We start from the raw sequence: 21076 nt of genomic DNA, 5'->3' as shown, positions 1-21076 counted from the left end.
AACTGTCTATTTAGAGCACTTGCAATTCCTGAAGTGGAAGTCATGTGGCTCCCAGGTAAGCAAAATTTGGCTTACCTTTAATTTATTTTATAATGACTTTTAGGAACTTTTATAATTATAAGGAGAAAATTTTATTATATTTATTTAAAATCTGTTACAGTACGATTTAATACTATTACCTACAAAAAGTAGTACAAACTAGATAAAAAGAAAACTTTTCAAGACAGTTGCTGAAAACTGCTGTAGAAATCTGCTTGAGTTAGCTCCAGTTTGCCTGTCATCTGTTCTTTGGCATTCAGAAGCCCAGATGCAGAATAAAAAAATTGTAACGTACCTACCTTCTCCAGTTAGATTAAGTGCTCTAGCTACCATGGTAACCTAAACTATTTTTCTTACTTTGCTCTGTAGGAATGAAAACTGATTTAATTCTCCAGAAGGTTGTCACAGTAAAGACAAGTACTATAAGCAATACATTACTGAACCTCAAAAAAGCTGTTCCTCATTTTTGCTCATTTAAAACCATGTTATTCATCAGCAACATAAAGGAAGAGCTGTCTTTAATACATTTTGCTTATTAGCTGTGGAAAAGTCTTGATTTCTGCTACAGAGATGAGGACATACAGCTAAGCAGCTTTTCCCTCCCAAAGATCACACTTTATATGATGTGACAATTCATCTTTTCCAAATACACTTGGGAAAAAAGCCATCTAGAGTAAGTTTAAGGTATGAGAGCTTAAGAAAGAAAGATAAAGCTACCTGCACATGGAGTGTACATCACAATTCTGCCTTAGTAACCTTTGAGTGAAAAATATTAAGATTGCAAATTCAGGTCATCTCTGTACTATACAGGATCAATATGAACTCAGACAATGGGCTCATATTCATCATAAGCTAAAACCCACCCACACATAACAAGTTTCAGAATTTGATCTGATGCTTTGAGGGCCTGTAGACCACTCCAGAAAACACAAAATGTGTCTCAAGAACGGTGGAAGTCAGTACATGATGGGAGAACATCCTTTACATTGTCAGCACGTTGTTATTCTGACACAATTCAAATAAGAAACAATTGTTAAAATGGTCCAAATTTTTTGCACAAGCTTAAAATATTTGAAAGTATTTAGTGATAAATTAATGTGAGAGCTAATACAAATAATCAGGACCACACTTCATTGTGTCAGCAGAAGCGAAGACTTTAAGGAGGAGGAAATTGTAACATTATGAATCTGAAGTCCTAAGTCCTAAAAATGTGCAACTCTGGGGAAATCTTGGAATGGATAAACAGTGAGTCTTCCCACAAAAATGCACATTAGTACATAGAACAGCATTCCTTGGCTCAAATTAACAAGGCTTACTGACCACAGAAATCTTCCATGTCCGTGGACTACTTTCATGGCTTCTATTGCAAGTGTTATATATGTTTTCTAAAGGTAACTTTATCCTTCCATAGGGAAAAAAACCCAGGAAAACACAAACTGGAAAATAATGAATATCAACCATTTAAGTCATAAATTATCTTGACTATCTTATAGTGAAGGTGTACATATAAAACTACAAATCTCACGAGGAGAGAGAGAATTGAAGAGACAGGAGAAGACAAGGTCTTCAACAACAAAATGCAGGGAATTGGGGTCATTGAGTCCATCACAGCTGTGTTGGACTTGGATGGCCTAAACAACTTTAAAGACTACACTGATTTTAAACACATGGTTGAAGTTCTATTGTGAGAATGTCCATTAATACTTCTTGTGATGCCTAAAGTACATTGTAAGCTCTTTGCAAAAAGTGGTCATTCCTCATGTAGATATAAGCCTTTCACTATTATCTCAGAAATCTGTCAACCTACCAGGAGATGGACAATCTGGTTGTACAAATGCCTCTGCCAGGCCAGGAAGGAGTTAACACTCAGAGAAGTCTGAGCTGGCAGAGCCACACTGCTGTTCTAGCTGGCTTGTGCAGCTCTACATTGCTGTCAGTATAATTTAGATACTCTCTTGCTGACTTTATCTGGGCTGCAAACACAATGATTCTCTTCCTGTCTTAAGTTTTCTAGACAGAAAGATGAGAAGAGCTGTGAGTTTTATTAACCATTAACCATTCTTATTTAGTAGCTCTTTTTTTACCTTTTATCTTTATACATTAGTTTACATTTGGAAAGTAAGAACTGGTCAACTTTCCATTTGAAACAGTTGCTTCAGTAGCTACAGCTGAATTCAGTTAACACCATTTATTGAGAAAGAACTTTGTCTGAACAGTGACTTGGATACTTTATGTTAACCTCAAAATCAAAAGCCTATGAGAATTTAGGTGTCTGATATCTCCATAGCATTTATAGCTCATTTCTAAAACATCCTTACACAGTCTCAGTATGTTAAATCTCCATTCAAAATACAAATATATAGTTGATTTTCTGTGTGCATCTATCTTCCTATACACAAAGTCTCTTTCTGCCCACTCTGAATAATTAGAAACCTAGAGTTATCTCACTTTTACTTGTGGGGTGCTGGGAAGAAAAGAGAGTTCTCAGAAGAATCAGTGACAGAAACCACAACTTTTCTAACAAACAAAATTGTCAGAGCTTTTCAACACTACTAATAATCTTACCTAAGACTGCTCAGCTCTACAAAAATCACAGCTTTTGAGCTTATAATTCTTGGTTTATAATCACTTCTCTAGGAGCAAGAACATAAACTAAGAAAAGAAATTTTGATAAATTAAAAGGAATCAGAATAAAAATTGGACATGCAGAAGTTACTAACTAGTTTAGAAATAACACTACTTTTGCAAGACATGTATTTGATCTGTTGAGTAAGATAATCTACTGGTTTGTACTGGTGGATCCTGAAACAAACTGGCTACAGAAGAGCTCACATCATCTGATCCCCTTCCACAGCCACTTACATACCCTGAAAAAGATGGACTTACCACTGGCAATACTCAGTGGAAGAGAGGAGAGGGACAAGACCTTGTTAAACCCATTTTAAATTTCCATCCAAAAACTACTCCCATCCCCTGGCTATGCAATTATCATCTTACATGAGGTCTTAGCCACATTTTCTGGCCAAAAGGAAACATTGGAAACATTTGTTTAAGCAGTGACCAGAAGACACTGGTCACCAGCAGAAAGCAAAACTCTTCCCATGCTGCTTTGTCTTAGCCCAGGGTTCCCAATTCAGATCTCAGAAAAAGCAGAATAGCTGAAGACATGGTATTTCATGAGCAATGGACTGACAGAGGGTTCCATTACTGTGGCATCTCCTGAGTGGTGGCCACTTCTCCACCAACAGTGAGAACAGATTGGGCAGGATTTGGCCTGAAGCTGTATCTCAGGCCCTGGGCCTTCCCACTCTGCTCAGCAGTAGCAAAACATGGCAAGTGGGATTTTTTTCAACTCGGATTAACTGGGAAGCAGACTGCCAAATACAGCATCATTTTACCCCATGGATAGGAAAATACTACTACTACTACTACTATTACTACTACTACTACTACTAATAATGTAATTTGATACTTGATATTTTTTAAAATAATAAAACTGTAATTTGAAGTTACCTCTACAAAACAAAGAATTTTAATATATAAAAATCAGAACCACTTCCACTAAAGCAGGGTTTGCAGATGAACTTGCTGACGTGAGTAGTTTTTATCTCACTGATCTAGAGCTACAGCAGGACACTGCAAAAAGGACTTTATGGCAGCCAGAGTCAGAACATGGCTCCAGCAAGAACAGTTTCCTCCCTGTTCAGCTGCTGTGGGTCAGGAACCATGTCTGGGGGGAAGGTGAGAGCACTGAGGAGATGTGCTGCTCCCCACACCCTGGGCACAGAGTAATTACAACACCTTTCCATGGATAAATCACCCCAACAGGCATGGATTTCCTCTCTGAAACTGCAGCAGCTGTGGTGGTCAGTAAGGAAATCGATTGCCCAGACAGGCAGGAAACTCCTCAAATCCTTCTCTGTGACACTGAGGCTTTGGCCTGAAGCAGTGTCACTGCAGAACCCCCACCCATGGCACAGGTGGTCACACACAAAAGGATAAAATACTAAACACACAAACACAAACTTTTATAGTGTCATGCCTGTGAAGGGTGTGATTTGCTAATCTTGCCAAAGCAACTGTGACTGGCCATTCCCAGTCTGGAGCATCTAAGTAGAGATAGGATTTTTCAGACAAAAAGAGAGCAGCATTGCTCAGGGGAAAAAAAATCCAATGGCTCAAAACAGACAAAAATCAAAGCACTCAAACTCATAGTCACTAGTGGCTGTTTGTTGTGGTACTGTTCACTGGGCTGGTTTTGGGGTTGGTCTTTTTAATAATTCAAAGACTCTCTCTGTGTTAAGAAGCAGAACAAGTTTCACTGGAATGCAAACCTCATAGTTACAGGTTTCCCACAGGTCATCAAGCTTGACACAGGGTCAGAAAAATAGCCAAACCTTTGGGATATTTTGATGCACATTATTTCATTAATGCTAACAAAAAGAAATATTACCAATCTTGCAACTGTCAGAGGAAATAAGTCAGAAATATATACTATAAAAGAGATTAAGAAACTATTCATTTTGTTACTAGTTAATTATTAGAGCTTCTCCATCTACTCAAGAAAACAATTAAATCAGACATCAAAGTTCATTAAGAAAATGAATTTACATTACTTCAAAATCTCTTTTTCCCCCTCCTACCCAGAGATCATATTCATAAGATGGCAGACAGAACTTTCAAAAATCTGGTGTATATGTTAAAGTGATCACCTAAAACTTAAAGATTTAATAAATGGCCTTTATTAAGCATACATAAAACCTTGCAAAAGGGAAAAAAACCAAGTGTTTTCCAGTAAGCATGTATGTTTGTGTCATGGCTGTAATGAAACACGCATTAAGTATGAAACATATGGTTTCCATTTTGTTGCCCTGGAATCCATCCAAAGACATTTATGTTGTTAGCTTAACTGTTCTCTTTAGCTGAGAAGCTGTGGAAAATATCTCATCTGAAAAAAATCTGTACCTAGTGGATAACTATAAAAGATTTGCTAGATATTTAGCAGACTATTTTAATAAAAAACCTCTGAGATTGCTAGATTTGAAGTTTTTTTAATTAGTATATAATTTTCTAACTGGAAACAAATTTGCTTTAAGAGGTACCAGTATTCTATCAACAGATTATAGTGGTAATATTTTTTTTAGTTAACAAATTTGTGGAGGTGTTTATGGCTCTCTTTTGGAACCAGGCCATCTGACCCAATAAGAATGCCTGACAGCATCATTACTAAAGTATCATCTCCCTAACTTCATAAAAGAGCACTGAAGATACTCTGAAGATCACATCTGGCTAATAAGCTGGTTCAGAGGCAAGGTTCACTAAAAATTAGAGAAAAATAAGATAGCTTTCATTTTGCATTTTTTTAATAATTCCTGAGTTTGCCTTGATGCAAAAGTAGGTCAGCCAAGAGCTGGCTAAGAATTTCAAAGTATCTATCATGAATGCTCAGATTCAAATTTTATTTATATTAGCAGATAATATACCAGAAGGGCTGAAAAATAAAGTTCAAAGGTTAAATTTTGCCATGATATACTTAAAAATTAATTCCTAAATCTTAAGACTTCTAACCTCAGTAACAGAGAATCTATTAAACCTTTCCTACCTTTGTGCTGTCAACCAATTCATTAAGCCTGCTGTAGTTTTTACAAACCCTCGCTAAACTTTTGTTTGATGAAGCCAATGGAAAAAACTATTATGAATAAATTGATAAATGCAATGAGATCTGTTTGGAGACTTTACAATTTCATGCTTCTTTATTTATTTATCTGAGCTTATTTGGGATGTGGCAGACAAAAATCTCCATTTTGTTACCTTAATAATTGCATGGCTTGAGGATTGTGCTCTCTGTAAAGGGCCCTGCAGCTGGAAACTCCACACTGTCCTTGTTGTGCCACTGTACAAGCTTGCTTATCTTCACAACCCATTGCAAGAATTAGCTGGTTATTCTAACTCACCTTTGCCATCTGTGCTTGGACTCCACTGGCCTTTAAAGCAGAAACTGCCTTCTGAGCAGCTGCTGGGCTGTCAAAGTCAACAAAACCATAACCTGAAAGAGAAAACATCATTTTGTTAGCAAGGCAGCAACCAGCTTACAAACAAACACTTCACAGCCAACAGTCGTGCTACTGGCATGGTTATTTAATACAATTTTCTTGTTGTTCAACAGGGACAATTTGAACTCCAGGTCTTCATGCAGTGTCCCCCTCCCCACCAAAAAAAGAAAAACCTAGCAAAGTTCTTGAATCTTGAACTAGTGGAACAAATCCATTTCCATGCCCACTCATTATGAGAATTTTGGCCAAATTGCTAACAAGCAGTGCAGTGCTTTGCTTTCTGTTATCTGGTATGTAACTTCTAACACCAGATTATCTCGGAGATCACCAAATAAAGTATCACCTATTAATTTTTCTGAAGTAAATTCTTATTGCAGTTTGAATGAGTGACAAGTAAGTCTGTAAGTTATTTTTTGTTTATTCAAATTTTTTTAGAAGAGGAATTTAGTTTAAAAGCCACCCATCTGCCCAATTTTTGGTAAATTACTTATCTCACTGTGTATACATAAAAGACAGTTAAATTTAAAAGTGAGTGAATGCCCATCTTCAGTGAAACCAAATGGTTATTGAAAGAATGTGAAAAACTGGCCAGAAAGCATTTTCTATGCCATATAATGCAATCTTGAAATATTAAAATATGCTCAACGTCAATTGAAACAAATTCCATATATTTGCAATAAGCTCTTTTCTTATTCTGAACAAGAACACATAACTAAGGGATTCCAGGATGCCCAAATTGCAATATACCTTGGCCTTAACAGACACTGGTCTTACAGGCTGGGATTTTTAATCCAGCCTGGGAATTGGAGGCCCAAGGCTCACCAAGAGGCAGTCAGAGTTTGGAAGCTTCTTCCACTAGATGTTATTGCAAACCTCATTATGCATTTTTCAATCCCCCTCTTTTCCACCAGTGAGCTGCCCAAGTATCAATAAAATCCCTTTCCAGAGTTAAAGTTGGGGTAAAAGAAAGGAAACAAAAAAACCAACAATGAAATAATCTCTGGAGGAGTAAAAAATGGAAACATTTCTTCAAAATATATTACAATCCTCTTACAATATATCTATACTGAGAAAAGGTTGTCTAATTTTAGAGCAGGACAAGCTTTAAAGCTCTTAACTTGGGAAAAACAACTCAAGCATCCTTGTACATCACTGCAAGCTTATTTATGCTGCCAAGAAGCTGAAGAAAGCAGCATACTGTTTTGTGTAACACGTGGTGGTGTGGATTGTTAAATCCTGACATGAAACAAAGTGAATTAGTTCATATCAAGTTTTGTGCTGCCAATGCAAGACTAACTTCCCATACCCTGGCTCTCCACACCCCTGGCAGCCTGGGTTATCACCAACACACTGCAGGGTGTAATACAGATAAAGTTACATATTGACACCAAGCACGCCATCAAAGCTGGCTTTGCCACCTTCCAGATGATAGAGAAACTCAATTGCTCACTCTTCCAGTCAGTTTAAACCCCATAGTGTATTTTTTGGCAAAAGCCAAAGATGCTGTCAATCTTTTGGTTAAATTCCAGTTAGATATTTACATTCTGCCTACTTGTGTTCCCATTGCAATTTCAGTAACACACAGTGAGCCTTCCTGGAGCCTTACCTTGCAGTGTACTGTCACAACAGGCTGTTAGCTACCACATATCATCAGTGAGATTGAAATTCTCTATTGAAAAATTCATCTTAAATCTCTTAAAGAATTAATGTGAGAATTTCTGTATCTCTGAAAGGCCTACTGAACACTTCAGGAACTGACAAAATGGACAGACTAAATCCGTTAACTGCAATCATATGCATTAACTAATTAAAATAATTGCAAAGGGCACCTCCTCTTTCCTAGTCACAATGACATCTGCATACAAGCTAGGAAAAAATTTTCAAGAAATTTCAGTTTCTGAACTGTCAGTGCTGCTTCAATTTGCTTAAGATGGGGAGTTGAGAAGCTATGTCCTTGCACTGGTTCCAAGTTCTGCACAAAAGCTTTGTCTTAATTAATGATGGACTCTCCTCCCTCTGTCTATCAGCTTGCTGCTCATTCATGGGCATTATGCATATTAACACTGCTCAATCAGCTGACTTAATATTTCACTTTGCTCAAAAATTATCCTCCTAATTGTAAAAAATTAAAGTCTGAATCCTGGTATTTCAGTGTCTGCTACCACACCTTCTCCCACCACAAACATGCTGGGATCTGAATCACTGCAATTGCAGTGAGCAATGAAAACCCATGAACTGATACATTCAGCTTATCTAGAGGAGTTCTAATTTTTTTTTCCAGCTGCAATTACTTCATTGAAAATGAACCCTCTCTTTGCTCCCAATACATTCAATAGAACATAACAAAACACAATTAGAGTACTGGAACATGTAATTAAGTGCTGCTTCAAGCTACACTAATCAATGGAGCTTATTTCCACAATGTATAATTTTTTAAGATGCTTAGTATAGTTGAATGGTCATCTGCAAGCTTCCCTAGTTTCTCCAGGCAAAAGGGGAAAAGCTGCTTTTAACTCCATTTTTGTTTTTAAAATAGAGGCGAGCTGCCAGCCAGCAGCGTGCATGTCAGCTTCACTCCGCCTTGGCTGCGCCGCCGACACCGGCTGTCTGCCAGCTCCACTGGAGGCAAATGCATGGAATACACCCACCACCAGCAAGCACAAAACCCATTTAGGAGCAAGAATGGGGAAAAAACCCCAAACCAACAAAGGTAAAATGAACTTAAAATACAACATTAATGCACTCTATAGAATCAGTTACGACGTTCAGGGGAACACAGTATAAAGGAAAATATACATACCTTTGCATTTGTTTGTAGTCTTGTCCAAAATAGCCTTCGTGGATACAATTTTCCCATACCTAAAATGTATTATACATGTGTAAGGATAATGAGAAAAGAACATCCTATTATAACAAACACACAAATCACTTTATTTTATCACCTAGTACCCTTTACTCTGTGCAAAATGAAACAATTTATATAGACTATAATTATGGAAGGCAAACTCATACATAGATGGAACTGACAAAAAACATCAACAATTTCAAGCACGATCTTGTTCTATATTCTCAGTGGCACCACAGAATAAGCCAGAAAAGACTGCTTTATAGAAAAGAATTCCAGGCATTTAAAATCCTGGTATTTATAAGACACCATGTTATAGATATAAACTGGGACTCTCTCAGTACATAGACCTGTTAGAGCAGACCAGTTGCCTTGGTTTGCTGGCTAGCACAGTATAGAAAGAGAAAAAAAAATAGAGAAAAACTCAGCAAACCCCCAAATGACAAACACAAAAATATTACACCTGGTTTAATATTATTCTGTTCTGGAATATGACAAGTAGAAGACTAAAGAAAGCTGTTCAGCAAAGTTGGCAAAAAAATTTGTACATTTCTGTAAATATAAGCAATTTCAACTAAAATAAAAACATCCCTCAGGAAAGTTTCAATTTTCTTTTTCTTATTGCCAGTTTCTCAGCACCTGGCAAGCCCAGTCTGCCATGTAGCCCAAAGGTGAGCACACAGAGATCTCAGCAACTGAGCTTAGAAAACAAATTGACAGCAATCCCAGCTATAAGAACAATGACTGTTTTGCAAGCACTCTGACAAGTTTATCAGAATTAGGTATTTTGATAATTTCTAGAGTAGAATTATTCCTGTTTGCAATTTCCCTCCAAATAAAAATCCCAGTTTCAATTTAGAAACAGCAGTTCTTTTGGCCTGCATACAGAGCACAGGTTTCCCAAGCTCCTTCCCACATCCTCCTGTTTGCTTGTCACTGACACTTGTTAGGGTGCCCTGAGCGTGGAAGAGAAAAATGATGCAAAAGGAGTTTGCTTTGACTTGAGAATGTAATGTAACTTATTACACTAACAGGTATATCTATGCACTGTGCGCTAAGAGGCTCTCTGTCATTGTACAAGAACCCAGAATTATGAGAAGTGTTATCGGTATATGAAAGGGGAATTTGGGGAAAAATGAATTTTTGTCATCTTACCTGCTAAACAGAACTTCAACAGTGTGAGTGTAATTTCAAAACATACTATGTCAAAAGACAACTAACTCCATTTCTGCAGTAGCTGTATTAGTATTAAAATTTTTTCAGAGTATATTAGAAGCCTAATAAATTGAGCTTTTTTTGTTAAGAGTATTCAATTCACTGTTCACTTGCAAAGACATAGTTATTCAAAGGCAAAGCCTATTTATAAAGTACTTTCCCCACAAAGAGCATTGAAATACACCTTTCAGTATAGCTAGCAGTCTTTGTGACCAGTTTCAAGACCCTGCTGTTTATGCAATAGTTATTGGATGGCTTCAAATAATTGCAAGGGAGTAAACCTGGGACACAAGCCATGAGGTGGGTGATTCCTTCTTTTATCTGAGATTGTGAGCATCTACACTGATATAAAACAGAACTATCCCTCTATAGCCTAAAAACATACAAGCATCAATGAAAATCAGTGCATACCTGAATTTACCATTTTAGAAGCTGTAATAAAGCAATAGAAATTGTGCATAATAGTTGGAGCAGGTACTTCATTATTTGTACTACTTATTTTCCAAATATGTCATTCCATTCAGAAAGTTTTATACTCCCTAAATCAAAACTACGCATGTTTTCTCCAGAATTTTTCTGAGTGCAGAGTAAAAGCACATGCTATAAATGAGAGAGGTAAACTGCTCAGGGCGCTTGGTAACCAGTATGACATTCAACATTCAGCATTCTCCATATCCTATCAGGCTCCCTAAAGCTTCCTAAAGTGAACAGCTACATAGCCTTTTGTGGGGAAAAAATCCCTGGAGGGTGATCTTGTCTCTGCTACTGTGTCAGTTCTTGGAAGTGCAGAAAGTGGTGGCGGTGAAGAGCCTCAGCCCTGGGTATTTCTGTGAGCACAATGACCTGGCCAGCGGGCTGGGGGCTGCCTTGGACTGCTGCAGCCCACACTGCTGATGCTCAGCAGCCCATGAACAGGTCTCTGCACAGCTGTTCTTCACAGAAACTTTGTGGACTACCTTCCACTATGCAAAGATGTCTTAGTGATTTATTGCACTGTCCTAGATAGCACAGCTCCTGCAAAGAACCAGCCACCATGGAAGGCTGCCAAGAAATTTCAGCAGTGTGAGTCTAGGAACAAACTGGGAACCTGTATAACAATAGCAGCTATTGCCAGGATTTCTCCTAGGTTTCCCCTCCCATGTGTGAGTTGTTCTCCACTCATGCCATGAGGCACAGAAAAGCAGTTTACCCACCCTGAGCCTGGCCAGCAGGATGCACCCCCTCCTTGTTCCCAGCATGTGATCTGATACCAGGGGAATTACTCCTTGCAGTTTCTCCCAAGTGCTTCCTTCAAATGATGACCATTGTGAAAACTTTTCTTCCCCTTGAATTCTGCAGTCATTATACTCTGCTTTGAACACAAGCTCCTGTCTTCAAATGGTCCTTTATTGGGTGCAACTGCAGTCAAGACCCTGCAGAAATCAATGAGCTATAAAACACACCAGTCATAACACAAACTGGTATGTATTGCAGAAAGGATTACAGAAAGGATTATAGCAAGCAAGAGAAAATTTGTATTTCAAAGATGTCTATGATGTTAGGTCTTGCTGAAGATCCTAACTCCTCTCAAAGCCTATATACATCTAGTTGCCTAAGGCACTTGCTGAGGGTTCTCTCCTGCTCCACAGCACGCTTGGTGAGATTTTGTACCTACAGCACAGCACTGTTCCATGGCTGGCAGAATCACTGCAGAATCTACAGCAGTTGGTGTTTGCTCATTCCCTTTCAGCTGAAACAGTTTTTTAAAACATGCTTTCCTTTAAATTAAGTACTAGTCTTTAGAAATAACTGCTAATCTGGCTGGTGACAAGCAACTAGGTATTCCTTATTAAGCAAGTTATTTTTCTCCCCAAAATAACATCAAACTCATGTTCAACAACAATAGAGAGTTCATTTCTTTTCTTTTGAGTGCTTTTAACACATTCTTCAGTCTGAATTATGTTTGGAGATGGAAAGATGTTTTCAGCTTTGTGTCTCTTTTCTATACAGCACTTGTAACAGTATCAACTCACACATTGAGAAAGAGAGAACTTGGGTAAGAGGCAGGTAAATAATTGCCAGGGTGCACTGGGTATGGGATTAACAGGGGTGTGCTCAGCAACTGCCTGTGACCCAGGGTACAAGAGGTACAGAACACCAATACAAATGTCTGGCTGGACAGAAGATAAAGAAACATGTTCAATGCCAAGCTAGGAAGAAATGCAGCACAGCTGCTTAACAGGATAATGTTTACTACTGCTCATTACATCCTCACAGCACAGAAATGAAAAAATAACCCTCACCTGGTTCATGCTGCCCCAAAATCTACTGCCAGGTGATAAGAATGTCAAACACTGCACTATACATGTTTTTGAAGTGGAAGACTTGAAGTGAAGCAATACCACATAATTTTTTTTAAATCATATTGTTCAGCAACATGGTCAAAAACAGTGCAAACAATCATCCTGACAGATTCACTGCAAATAGCTAGGGATACATTTGGCATTTAAAACATCTCTGAAGCCTAATTTTGGCAACCTCCACAATCCTGAAAGAAAAGGGTCTTTAGAAAACCAAGTACATGAATCAACCTGAACCACTATTTATTTTTCTCCCTTTGTACATCTGGCAGTATGATAAACATATGTGGAAATGTGAGCATGAAAAGACGCCATCGTGAGCATGACAAAGAATGGGGAATGAAGTAGTTTGAAGTCTCTGCCCCAAGCGCTGTTTTGAGTGTTGAAAGAACTTATCTGTGTGTGCATTAGGGGAGGTACAGTAAGAACAGGCAGTGAGAGGCTTGATAAGGTTTGTCTGGAATGAATTGTTCAAATCTGTGTCCACAACATAATGTAATATACCTCATACCACCATGCTTACAGTGCTCCTGTTCCAGTACTCTCAACCTGTCTTCCAGCTTTTGCTGTGAAGGATTTCTCTACCACAAGATGTTGACTCGGACAAAAATATGCCAGAAGGATCTCTGCTACCATGGAAAGCCCTTGCTTTTAAATGCTGCTTAGGTCCTCCATTCTGAACTGTCCAGAACTTTCTGTTGAATATGAACAGTGATCTCCCTTTGCCTAAGTCCAGTCCAGCTCTAAAAGAACATTCCTAGAGATCCTGCAGTTACAGTTTGTGTTACTGTAGTGTCGTCAAAACTCCTCTGATGTACAGAAATGCTGCATGTTTTCTGTGTTTGTTATGGATTACTTTTTACATCTTAGAATCTTATCACTGCCCTTCATGGAATGCTCTTAGTTTTACGATCCAGAATTGTGTGGTAAAACCAGACACAGATTTCATAATTTGTAAGTGGCTCCAAGTACATGAATTAACTTTAAGGTAGAATTGTGAAAGGAAAGAGAACCTGGCTGAAGACAAAATATTCCGACAGAGGGCCAATATTCTCACCAGGTGACTCAAAGACTGGAGAGAACACAACAAACAGGCAGATCTGGCAAGAAGTGTCACATAGGAGAGCAGATCAATTAATCCTAAAATAAAATGCAGCTGCTGAATACACCCACATCAAAATTAATTGTAATTTTAACTAGGGTAAATAACTAGATGAAAATGAACAAAGCAAATACTTCATAGGTAATTCCTATACATTAATTGTAACACTAAAAAGAAAAAGCAGGTGGGCCTGCTTAGTCTGTAAATCCGCTTTAAAAATATAAAAGACAACAGCAAAAACCAAAAAAATACTTCTTATTCAAGATGGCCTTAGTCACCACACAGCATGGTCAGTGGGTACCTTGCATGTACTCTAAATGCAGCAAATTCTTGTTTGAAATGAAATCATGTTGTCTTTCAGTACAACCTCAAATCAATGCACACAACAAACATGGACTTCGGCAAATCAGTCACGTGCAAATTTTAAGATCCTCACCTCCCCAAACACAGAGTATTCTGTTTTGAACACTGTGACTCAAAACATTTATATGCAACTGATGGTCTTACTAGCCAGACCCACACCACCACGTATCCTGCTTGTAGAGTGGGTGGAAGCCATTGCATTCATCTCAGTTGAGACATGACAAGGAAAAACCCTAACAGCCCATGGGAAGGCCTAATCTCTGCTGGAGTTCCCAGTTCCTCTGTAACACCTGGTGCAGGAGGAGCAAAGAAAATTCCCTGGGTCTGAGAAAAAGAGCCAAGAGAGTTGTCAGCAAGAGCTGACTTGGTACAGCTCGCCCCTGTTCCTCACTGGTCTTGCCATGTTCAGGGCATTTCTAAGCCAACAGCACAGCCAATGGAACACGATCAGCCCCATCAATCTTTTCTCCTGGATCCAAAACCCAAGCATAAAAAGTTTTATCTGGCTCCCATACCTCTGCCTCTCTGCAGCCTTTTGGGAAAGTGGTGTACTGAATCTTAAGCTCTTGGTCCCTTTTAAGCTTAGACAAACAAAGGGAGTTTTTGTTTCTCTATGTATCAAATTTTCAATTTTTCAGTATGGGGAATTTTGGAAAATAGTTGTCAACACAACACTGCTAGTCTTTGTGATAGACAACTCTGATCCCACTCTTTAGTTATGGGTAAATGTTTCTAACAAAAACTTGATAAAGAAATTTATTCAATCCAGCAGAAGACTGAGTTTTAAGAAAAGAATCAAACCATATGGTTTCCATTTTTAAATTCTTCTTCACCACATCTAGAAGGAAACATTGCTGAGATTATTTGTCCGTGTTTTGTTTTCTGTTGTTGGAAGACACACTGTTCTTTGAGAAACTCTTTGGAATACTTAGTTGCTTCAAGGCCGTCATGCACCTAAAGGTTTTCTACCAGAACATAACAAGCATCTACCACCAAAAGATGGACCAATCATTTTAAATACGTAATAAAGCATTACATTAAAAAATGCAGTTATACTTTCATATTTTCACTTTCCAAGTTAATGTGTATGGATATTCTAGTTTTATTCTAGTATGAGTTCTGTCTCAAATTGTTAGATTTGGCTAATTTATTTGGTTTAGTAAAGTCTCCTTTCCTAGTTCCAGATATTCAACCACTGGGTTAACCAATGCCACCAGATGTGCCCTGTTTCCCACATTAGACCATATTTTTCACTATATGGAAAACAGAACATACTTGAGTGCCTAAATTAAAGTGTTCTTTTGAGGACGTGTTTAATGCTCATGTGGTTTTGACATGAAGCTAGTTCCTTCCTTTCTTAATTATTGTCCCTTTGACTCTCTGTACTTCAGAAGAAAGATAGTATTTTCAAAACACCCAAATATCCAAATAGTTCTCATTCCCATTTATTATTATTTTATTTGAGAGATAAAGAATACCTCAAAATAAATTAGAATTTATTATTATAAAAGCCAACTACAGTTTTGTCTTTACAAAATTACAAAAATTACATTTTGTCTATTAATGTAAAGACTACTTTTGAGATCTGGGTACTAAAAAAACACCAGGATAAAGATCACCCAAATAAAAAAGCCAAAACACCCTAGGCTCCTAGGAACTTTGCCTTTACTGACAAATCAATATTCTTATATACTGCTCTAAACTCTTCCTTAAGATCAGCAAAGCTTTCTTCACAAGATGTCTGCGTTTAACTCTTCTTTTTAATTTAATTTCTGTTTTTAATAAGAATCAGTGTATGTCATCATCATTAACAATGCAACTACCAACACCTCCAGAGTGCAAACTACTTTTATTTTGGTACAAATAATCTGTTCTTCAGTCTCACTAGGTTACAATTCCAGATTTCCCTGAGAAGTAATCAAAAGCAGCAAAACCAGATACAAGCCCAGATATTTTCCCATCTCCTACCATTGTCTGTCCTCACAGGACCAGATGCTTTGCACAATGGACATACACAATTTAGTAAAGTGTGAACAAATGCCTTGTGAGTTTCTTGGACAATGTTAATTTCAACAGAAAAAAGCAGTACTTTATGAATAGGTATTTGGCTTGTAGTGTACAGGCTCTACACAAATGTAAATGCTTCTTAGAACTAAAAATAATCAGGAATTCAAAATCTTAATGGACAGTGACACACAAAAATATTTTGGAAATTATTATTTTTCAGCTACCCAATTTGTTTTTCCCAAAGTAGTTATTTCCTGATTCAGACAAAGATAAGTTGTGGGGACAGGGAAGATATGTTTTTAGAATCAGGAAATGTTTGCTTCCTTCTGCTCTTGCTTTGTAGAGATGTGAATAACCTCTATCCATTCCTTAGAAGCTGACTGGAATTCAACAGGAAAGAGTCCTGTTAGCATCCTACAACTATTTTTATCACATCTTCCAAAGTTTTTTCAATTAATATGATCCTTGTTGCACAACAAATTGATTATTTTAAAAGCAAGAACCACTGCACAACATCTTTAAGCAAGACCCACTGCACATTGCCCTGCACAGTTGACTTTGCATTTTAATATCTCTGGGCATTTTAAACATTTCAGAAATATTACAGCTGACACTAAAGCAGCTTTCCCAATGTGGCTTTTTAGTGTCTTAATGAACAGACTTTCAACAGCTGCTTGAAGGTGTGTTCTCTGTCAATTTTAAATCAACAAATATGTAAGGGCACGCTAATTTACTTTTACTTTATAAGGTTAAGAATATTGCAATATGTGAAAAAGGGGTACTTTAAAAAGTTATACTTCAGTACTATGATGACACAGTCATGGGGGGAAAAAAAACTAAAAATAATCCGTTAAGTATGCACACACACATATGCACACCCACTCCCAGCAAAAAGCTTTTGGAGTTGGAGGGGAAGGCTCTCATATTATGCCCTGTCAGGCATCAAAAAGAATTCTGCTGATGCTACTCTGAGAAAAACACAGTCAATTTAAAAAGAGATTTAAAAATGTAAGTATAGAAATCTTTAAGGTTTTGGGGGCTCTTTTTTTTTTTTACTTTAAAAGAAAGAAAAAGGCAAATTCTGAATGATGAACCTGCAACTTCTGTTCTAGGCTCTGACAAGTTTATCAGTATCTGAGGCCTCAGCTGCTCCACTGAGGATGTGAATTCAGATACTTGGCAGAGCTATGATTAATAATCACCCTCTCTTCAGGGAGAGATTTTTGTCAAAGCCCTCAGTTTTGGCCTATCCTTGCTCAGCTGCAACATGATTTTTACTACTAAACATATGGCACCTAATTTCCATTTAATCTTCCATAGGCTAATAAGAGAATGCTGCTCAGAGTTATGGTAGGGAGAGACAACAGCTCCAGACGCTGAAAAAGGAGAGGGCAATAGCAGCTAAAGTGGCAGAGCTGACCTCTTGCTCTGCACTGGAGATCAGCTTTCATATTTCACAGACTCCTAAAGATTCTCATCAACTTAATGACTCTTATAAAAGCCAGAATACAAACATGCTGGTCCTAAATTTATTGATTGCATAGCTATTTTAACTGTAGACACAGGATGTCACATGCTGCAAAGAAAAATGGAATTTCAAGCAACAAATTGTGAGAAATGATCCTGTTCTGTCCTTCTTGCTGCCTCTGCCCCTGCAGTAACCCAACCTGACTTCTGACAAGCTGAGGTGATTTTGCATAATCTCTGAACCATCTGCTAGGCTATCTGTCAGTTCAGTAGCCTTGTTACTTTACAGTTTATAGGTTAAGCAGGATAAATAACTTATCAGAAATACAAACAGATTTGCCTCTTTGACACACTTTGAAGTGCAAGTATTGTCTAAGTAATCACAGCTTGCTTACTCCTAAATGGAAGAAAAAGAAAATAAAAATCAAAGTAAAGCATTAAAACAAATGTCTATTCTTTCAGAAAAGGAAATTGTTTATCATAATCTTCACAGTTTATGAAATCAATAGCACAGCAAAACTAAAGTGATTTTTCCTAACTAATTTTTGCCTAAACTTTTCGAAGATTTTTCTCTTTACCCATTTAAAAACACACATATGAAGTGTTTTTAAATGTGTAAGCTATGCAGAGTTACGGTTTTCAAACATCTGTTTGCAGGGACACAATTGCTGGTTGACATTAAAAGTGCTGTTTCCTGCCAAAGATCTATTGAGCTTGTTAACCAATGAGAGTGAAAGACCACTCTGGTTTTCCTTATAAATTATGTGGCATTGTTCCTTAGAGAAAAATTTTTAAATACGCAGTGATGTGTGCAAATCAGATAGAACGGTTTAGAAACTAATTTGCCACTATTCTGCTTCTAATATAGAATATTGTAATTTGTGTGAAGTGTTCTTCCACTGAAAGCATTACAGAAAACTTCACCATAAGACACAGAACTGAGGATCCTTTGCATGAAAATAGTTTGCAGTTATTCAGATAGTCAAACAATAAATCTCAGAATTATCATAAATTATCATAAATCAACTAACATGCATTAAGATGATTCAAACAAGAAGCTGCCAGTAAATGCTACAACATCACAAAAATCAAGGAGTGTGCTTCTCAGTGTCTGCCTCACAAAGCAGGCTGCACTTCCTAATCTCTACTGTCCAGCATCCAGTCCAGCAGTTCTGGAGAACCCTGACTTTACAAAAAGAAAAAAAAATATTCAATTAAAAGATACTTGGAATTTTTGGCTAATTCACTTTTTAGTACTGCCGTCACTCTTACTTAAAACACAGGATCAACTACATTTTCTGCAGCCATTTGATGTGCAACTACTGACAAGGCTATTCCAGAATATGGGAAGAGGTTACAGTTTCCTACTGTTACAAGATGGAAGAACAAAACCATGTTATTTTAAGAGAGCAAATGGTCTGTGTTTGTTTTCTTACCCTAGTGCTACAGAATGGACACAAATTATGTACTGAAAAAAAAATCTGCATTTTTCACCCAACTGAAAGCTTGAAACAATATTATTTGCAAATAAATTATCATAGTTTCTGTGGCTCCCAGAAAGAATATAAAAGACATGAAAGCATGTCTATTTTACATGGGCACAAAAGATACAAGTTGGTTTTTTTAATAATAATTCATTTGCAAGCATAGCAAGAAAGTAACAAAAAGGTTTAAATTACAAAGTTGAAATTTTGTTTCTACAGTCTAGTGATTTTTTTATCCTTTTCTTTATGCTGAGAAATGATCACTACTCAGGACAATGATTTGGAAGGATGAGAAATTAAGCCAGATGAATGTTAATATGTATTTATAAGCCAAGCTCATGGCAGGTCTGCAGATGTGCGTGTATTGATTTACCACTGCTCGCTGTTTTAATCTGAAAGTACAGCACTACTTCCATGCTCAACCATAAATCTTGGCAAATTTCAGCCTCACTGATTTTGCAGAGCCTACAGTAACAGCTTGAAAGAATAAAAGTATGAAGACATAACAGAGCAGTTCCTGTTATTCATAACTCTTTCCTCTTCCCTCTGTTAAACAGTAGAGATCAGCTTGGGAGCATAAATGAGCCTCTCTACCTGAAGACATTTTATTTTTCAATTCCTCCTCCTCCATCCAAGGAAGCCAAATTCAGTCATTGTCAGCACATGATGCATTGTCCATTATTTTGGCTATTCCTAAGCATATTTCTTTTTCTTGTGGGAGGGAATTAAGGAAAAGGCAAAGGGAAAATAAAATCATTTATCTACACCTCCCATTACTTTTTTTCTCTTGTTTAGTCAGAACAGTGTAAATCAAAATGATTTTATCATTTGGCTACAGGCTTAGCTAGTGTGAGATTACCTCCTCTCTGGATAGATAGGCAGGCACCTATTAATACCACAAACCTACATACTTGCAGAGGATTACTCTTTAATTTATTCTTGCATATCAATTTCATTTCTGGTGAAGGTTGCTAACCAAGTCGTATACATTCAGTTTAAACAGATGATGCCTCAAGGAAGCCATCACTCTAGAAAACCATGAGATTGAGGACTGCCATAAAAGGGCACTTTCAACCACACCCCATTTGCCAAGCCCTGATCCATCTGCCAACTCCTAACTACAAAAATCTATTTCACATTTTGTGAAAATTACATATATAAAAAGTACATACATCTATTTGTACATGCATACATAATGTTTTGTTGCTAGTATAATGCCTAGCATTGATAACTTTTTTAACTACATCAACATATTTTGTATGTTTTGCCCTCTGGCTTTGTAACATTAAGACAACTGAAAAGACAAGAGGATTTCCAACACTTGGTCTGCTGGGTTAAAGCACACTACACATAAAGATAACTGTCCTTACCTCTAGCTTGCACTAATTTAACACCCCATCTCAGAAAGTGTTGGCTGCCTCTCTTCTGTCTGGAAGGCTGGAGGGGGAAAGTCTCTATGTGTTCAAATAACTTCCACTTTCTCTGAACTGCATTTTAAAGTGGTTCTTCTATGAAATACTCATAGTAACATCCTGCCTTCAATAGCTATTCTATACTGGGATTAACACCTTGTAATGAAGACACTACAATAAATAAAGTACACACTCCTTTAATTTCTGGTAACTTAATGTCAATCTTATTAGAACAGAGCTAAACAGACAAATTACTCAAAATCACTGCTAAGCCTTCTGGATGCCTTGTCCCCCTAATAGCATGGCATGTAGACTTTATCTCTATTTGAATCTGGTTCTGCAGCCTCAAGTCCCAGCAGTGCTGAATAGCAAATAACTCCATTTCAATAGGGAAGATGGTTGTACTAAAGTAGTTCTCTCCAGGGGTCAATATACTTCAGAAGGGCATTTAAGTGGCTGTATGTTATTGAGCAGAAACATCAGCTCACATATTATTGATTGTAACTGCACAGCTCTGTTGAAAAGATGCCTGCAGTAGTATTAAGTGCTGAGACAGGGATAGAGGAGTGTTATGCATTAAAAAAACTACTATCCATCTGTTGCCAAATTTTAGATAGATGAGCAATCACAAACTGTAACACAAAATCTAAAGTGCAACCTCTGTAGCTGATGCGTCAGGGTCATATTCAGTGACACTTCCTCAGTTTCACACTGCTTAGATGATCTTTTGAATATTGACTGAGGAAAGCA

General features: G+C 37.5%; 1 protein-coding gene across 8 annotated transcripts in view; it reads right to left on the bottom strand.

Annotated features, from left to right (window-relative positions):
- Window positions 1–21076, bottom strand: part of RBMS1 (RNA binding motif single stranded interacting protein 1) — a 142783-nt gene that overhangs the window by 31659 nt on the left and 90048 nt on the right. For all 8 annotated transcript variants that reach the window (XM_058809816.1, XM_058809815.1, XM_058809820.1 and 5 more), the window contains exons 3-4: window positions 8893–8951; window positions 5994–6085 (exon numbers count right to left, since the gene is read on the bottom strand). In XM_058809816.1, the coding sequence (XP_058665799.1) occupies window positions 5994–6085; window positions 8893–8951 (151 nt within the window). The remainder of the gene's footprint in view (window positions 1–5993; window positions 6086–8892; window positions 8952–21076) is intronic.

Source organism: Ammospiza caudacuta, chromosome 8 (assembly GCF_027887145.1).
Source record: "Ammospiza caudacuta isolate bAmmCau1 chromosome 8, bAmmCau1.pri, whole genome shotgun sequence".
NCBI lineage: Eukaryota > Metazoa > Chordata > Aves > Passeriformes > Passerellidae > Ammospiza > Ammospiza caudacuta.
Note: the sequence above shows the minus strand (reverse complement) of the source record. Positions and strands in the feature narration are given on the sequence as shown.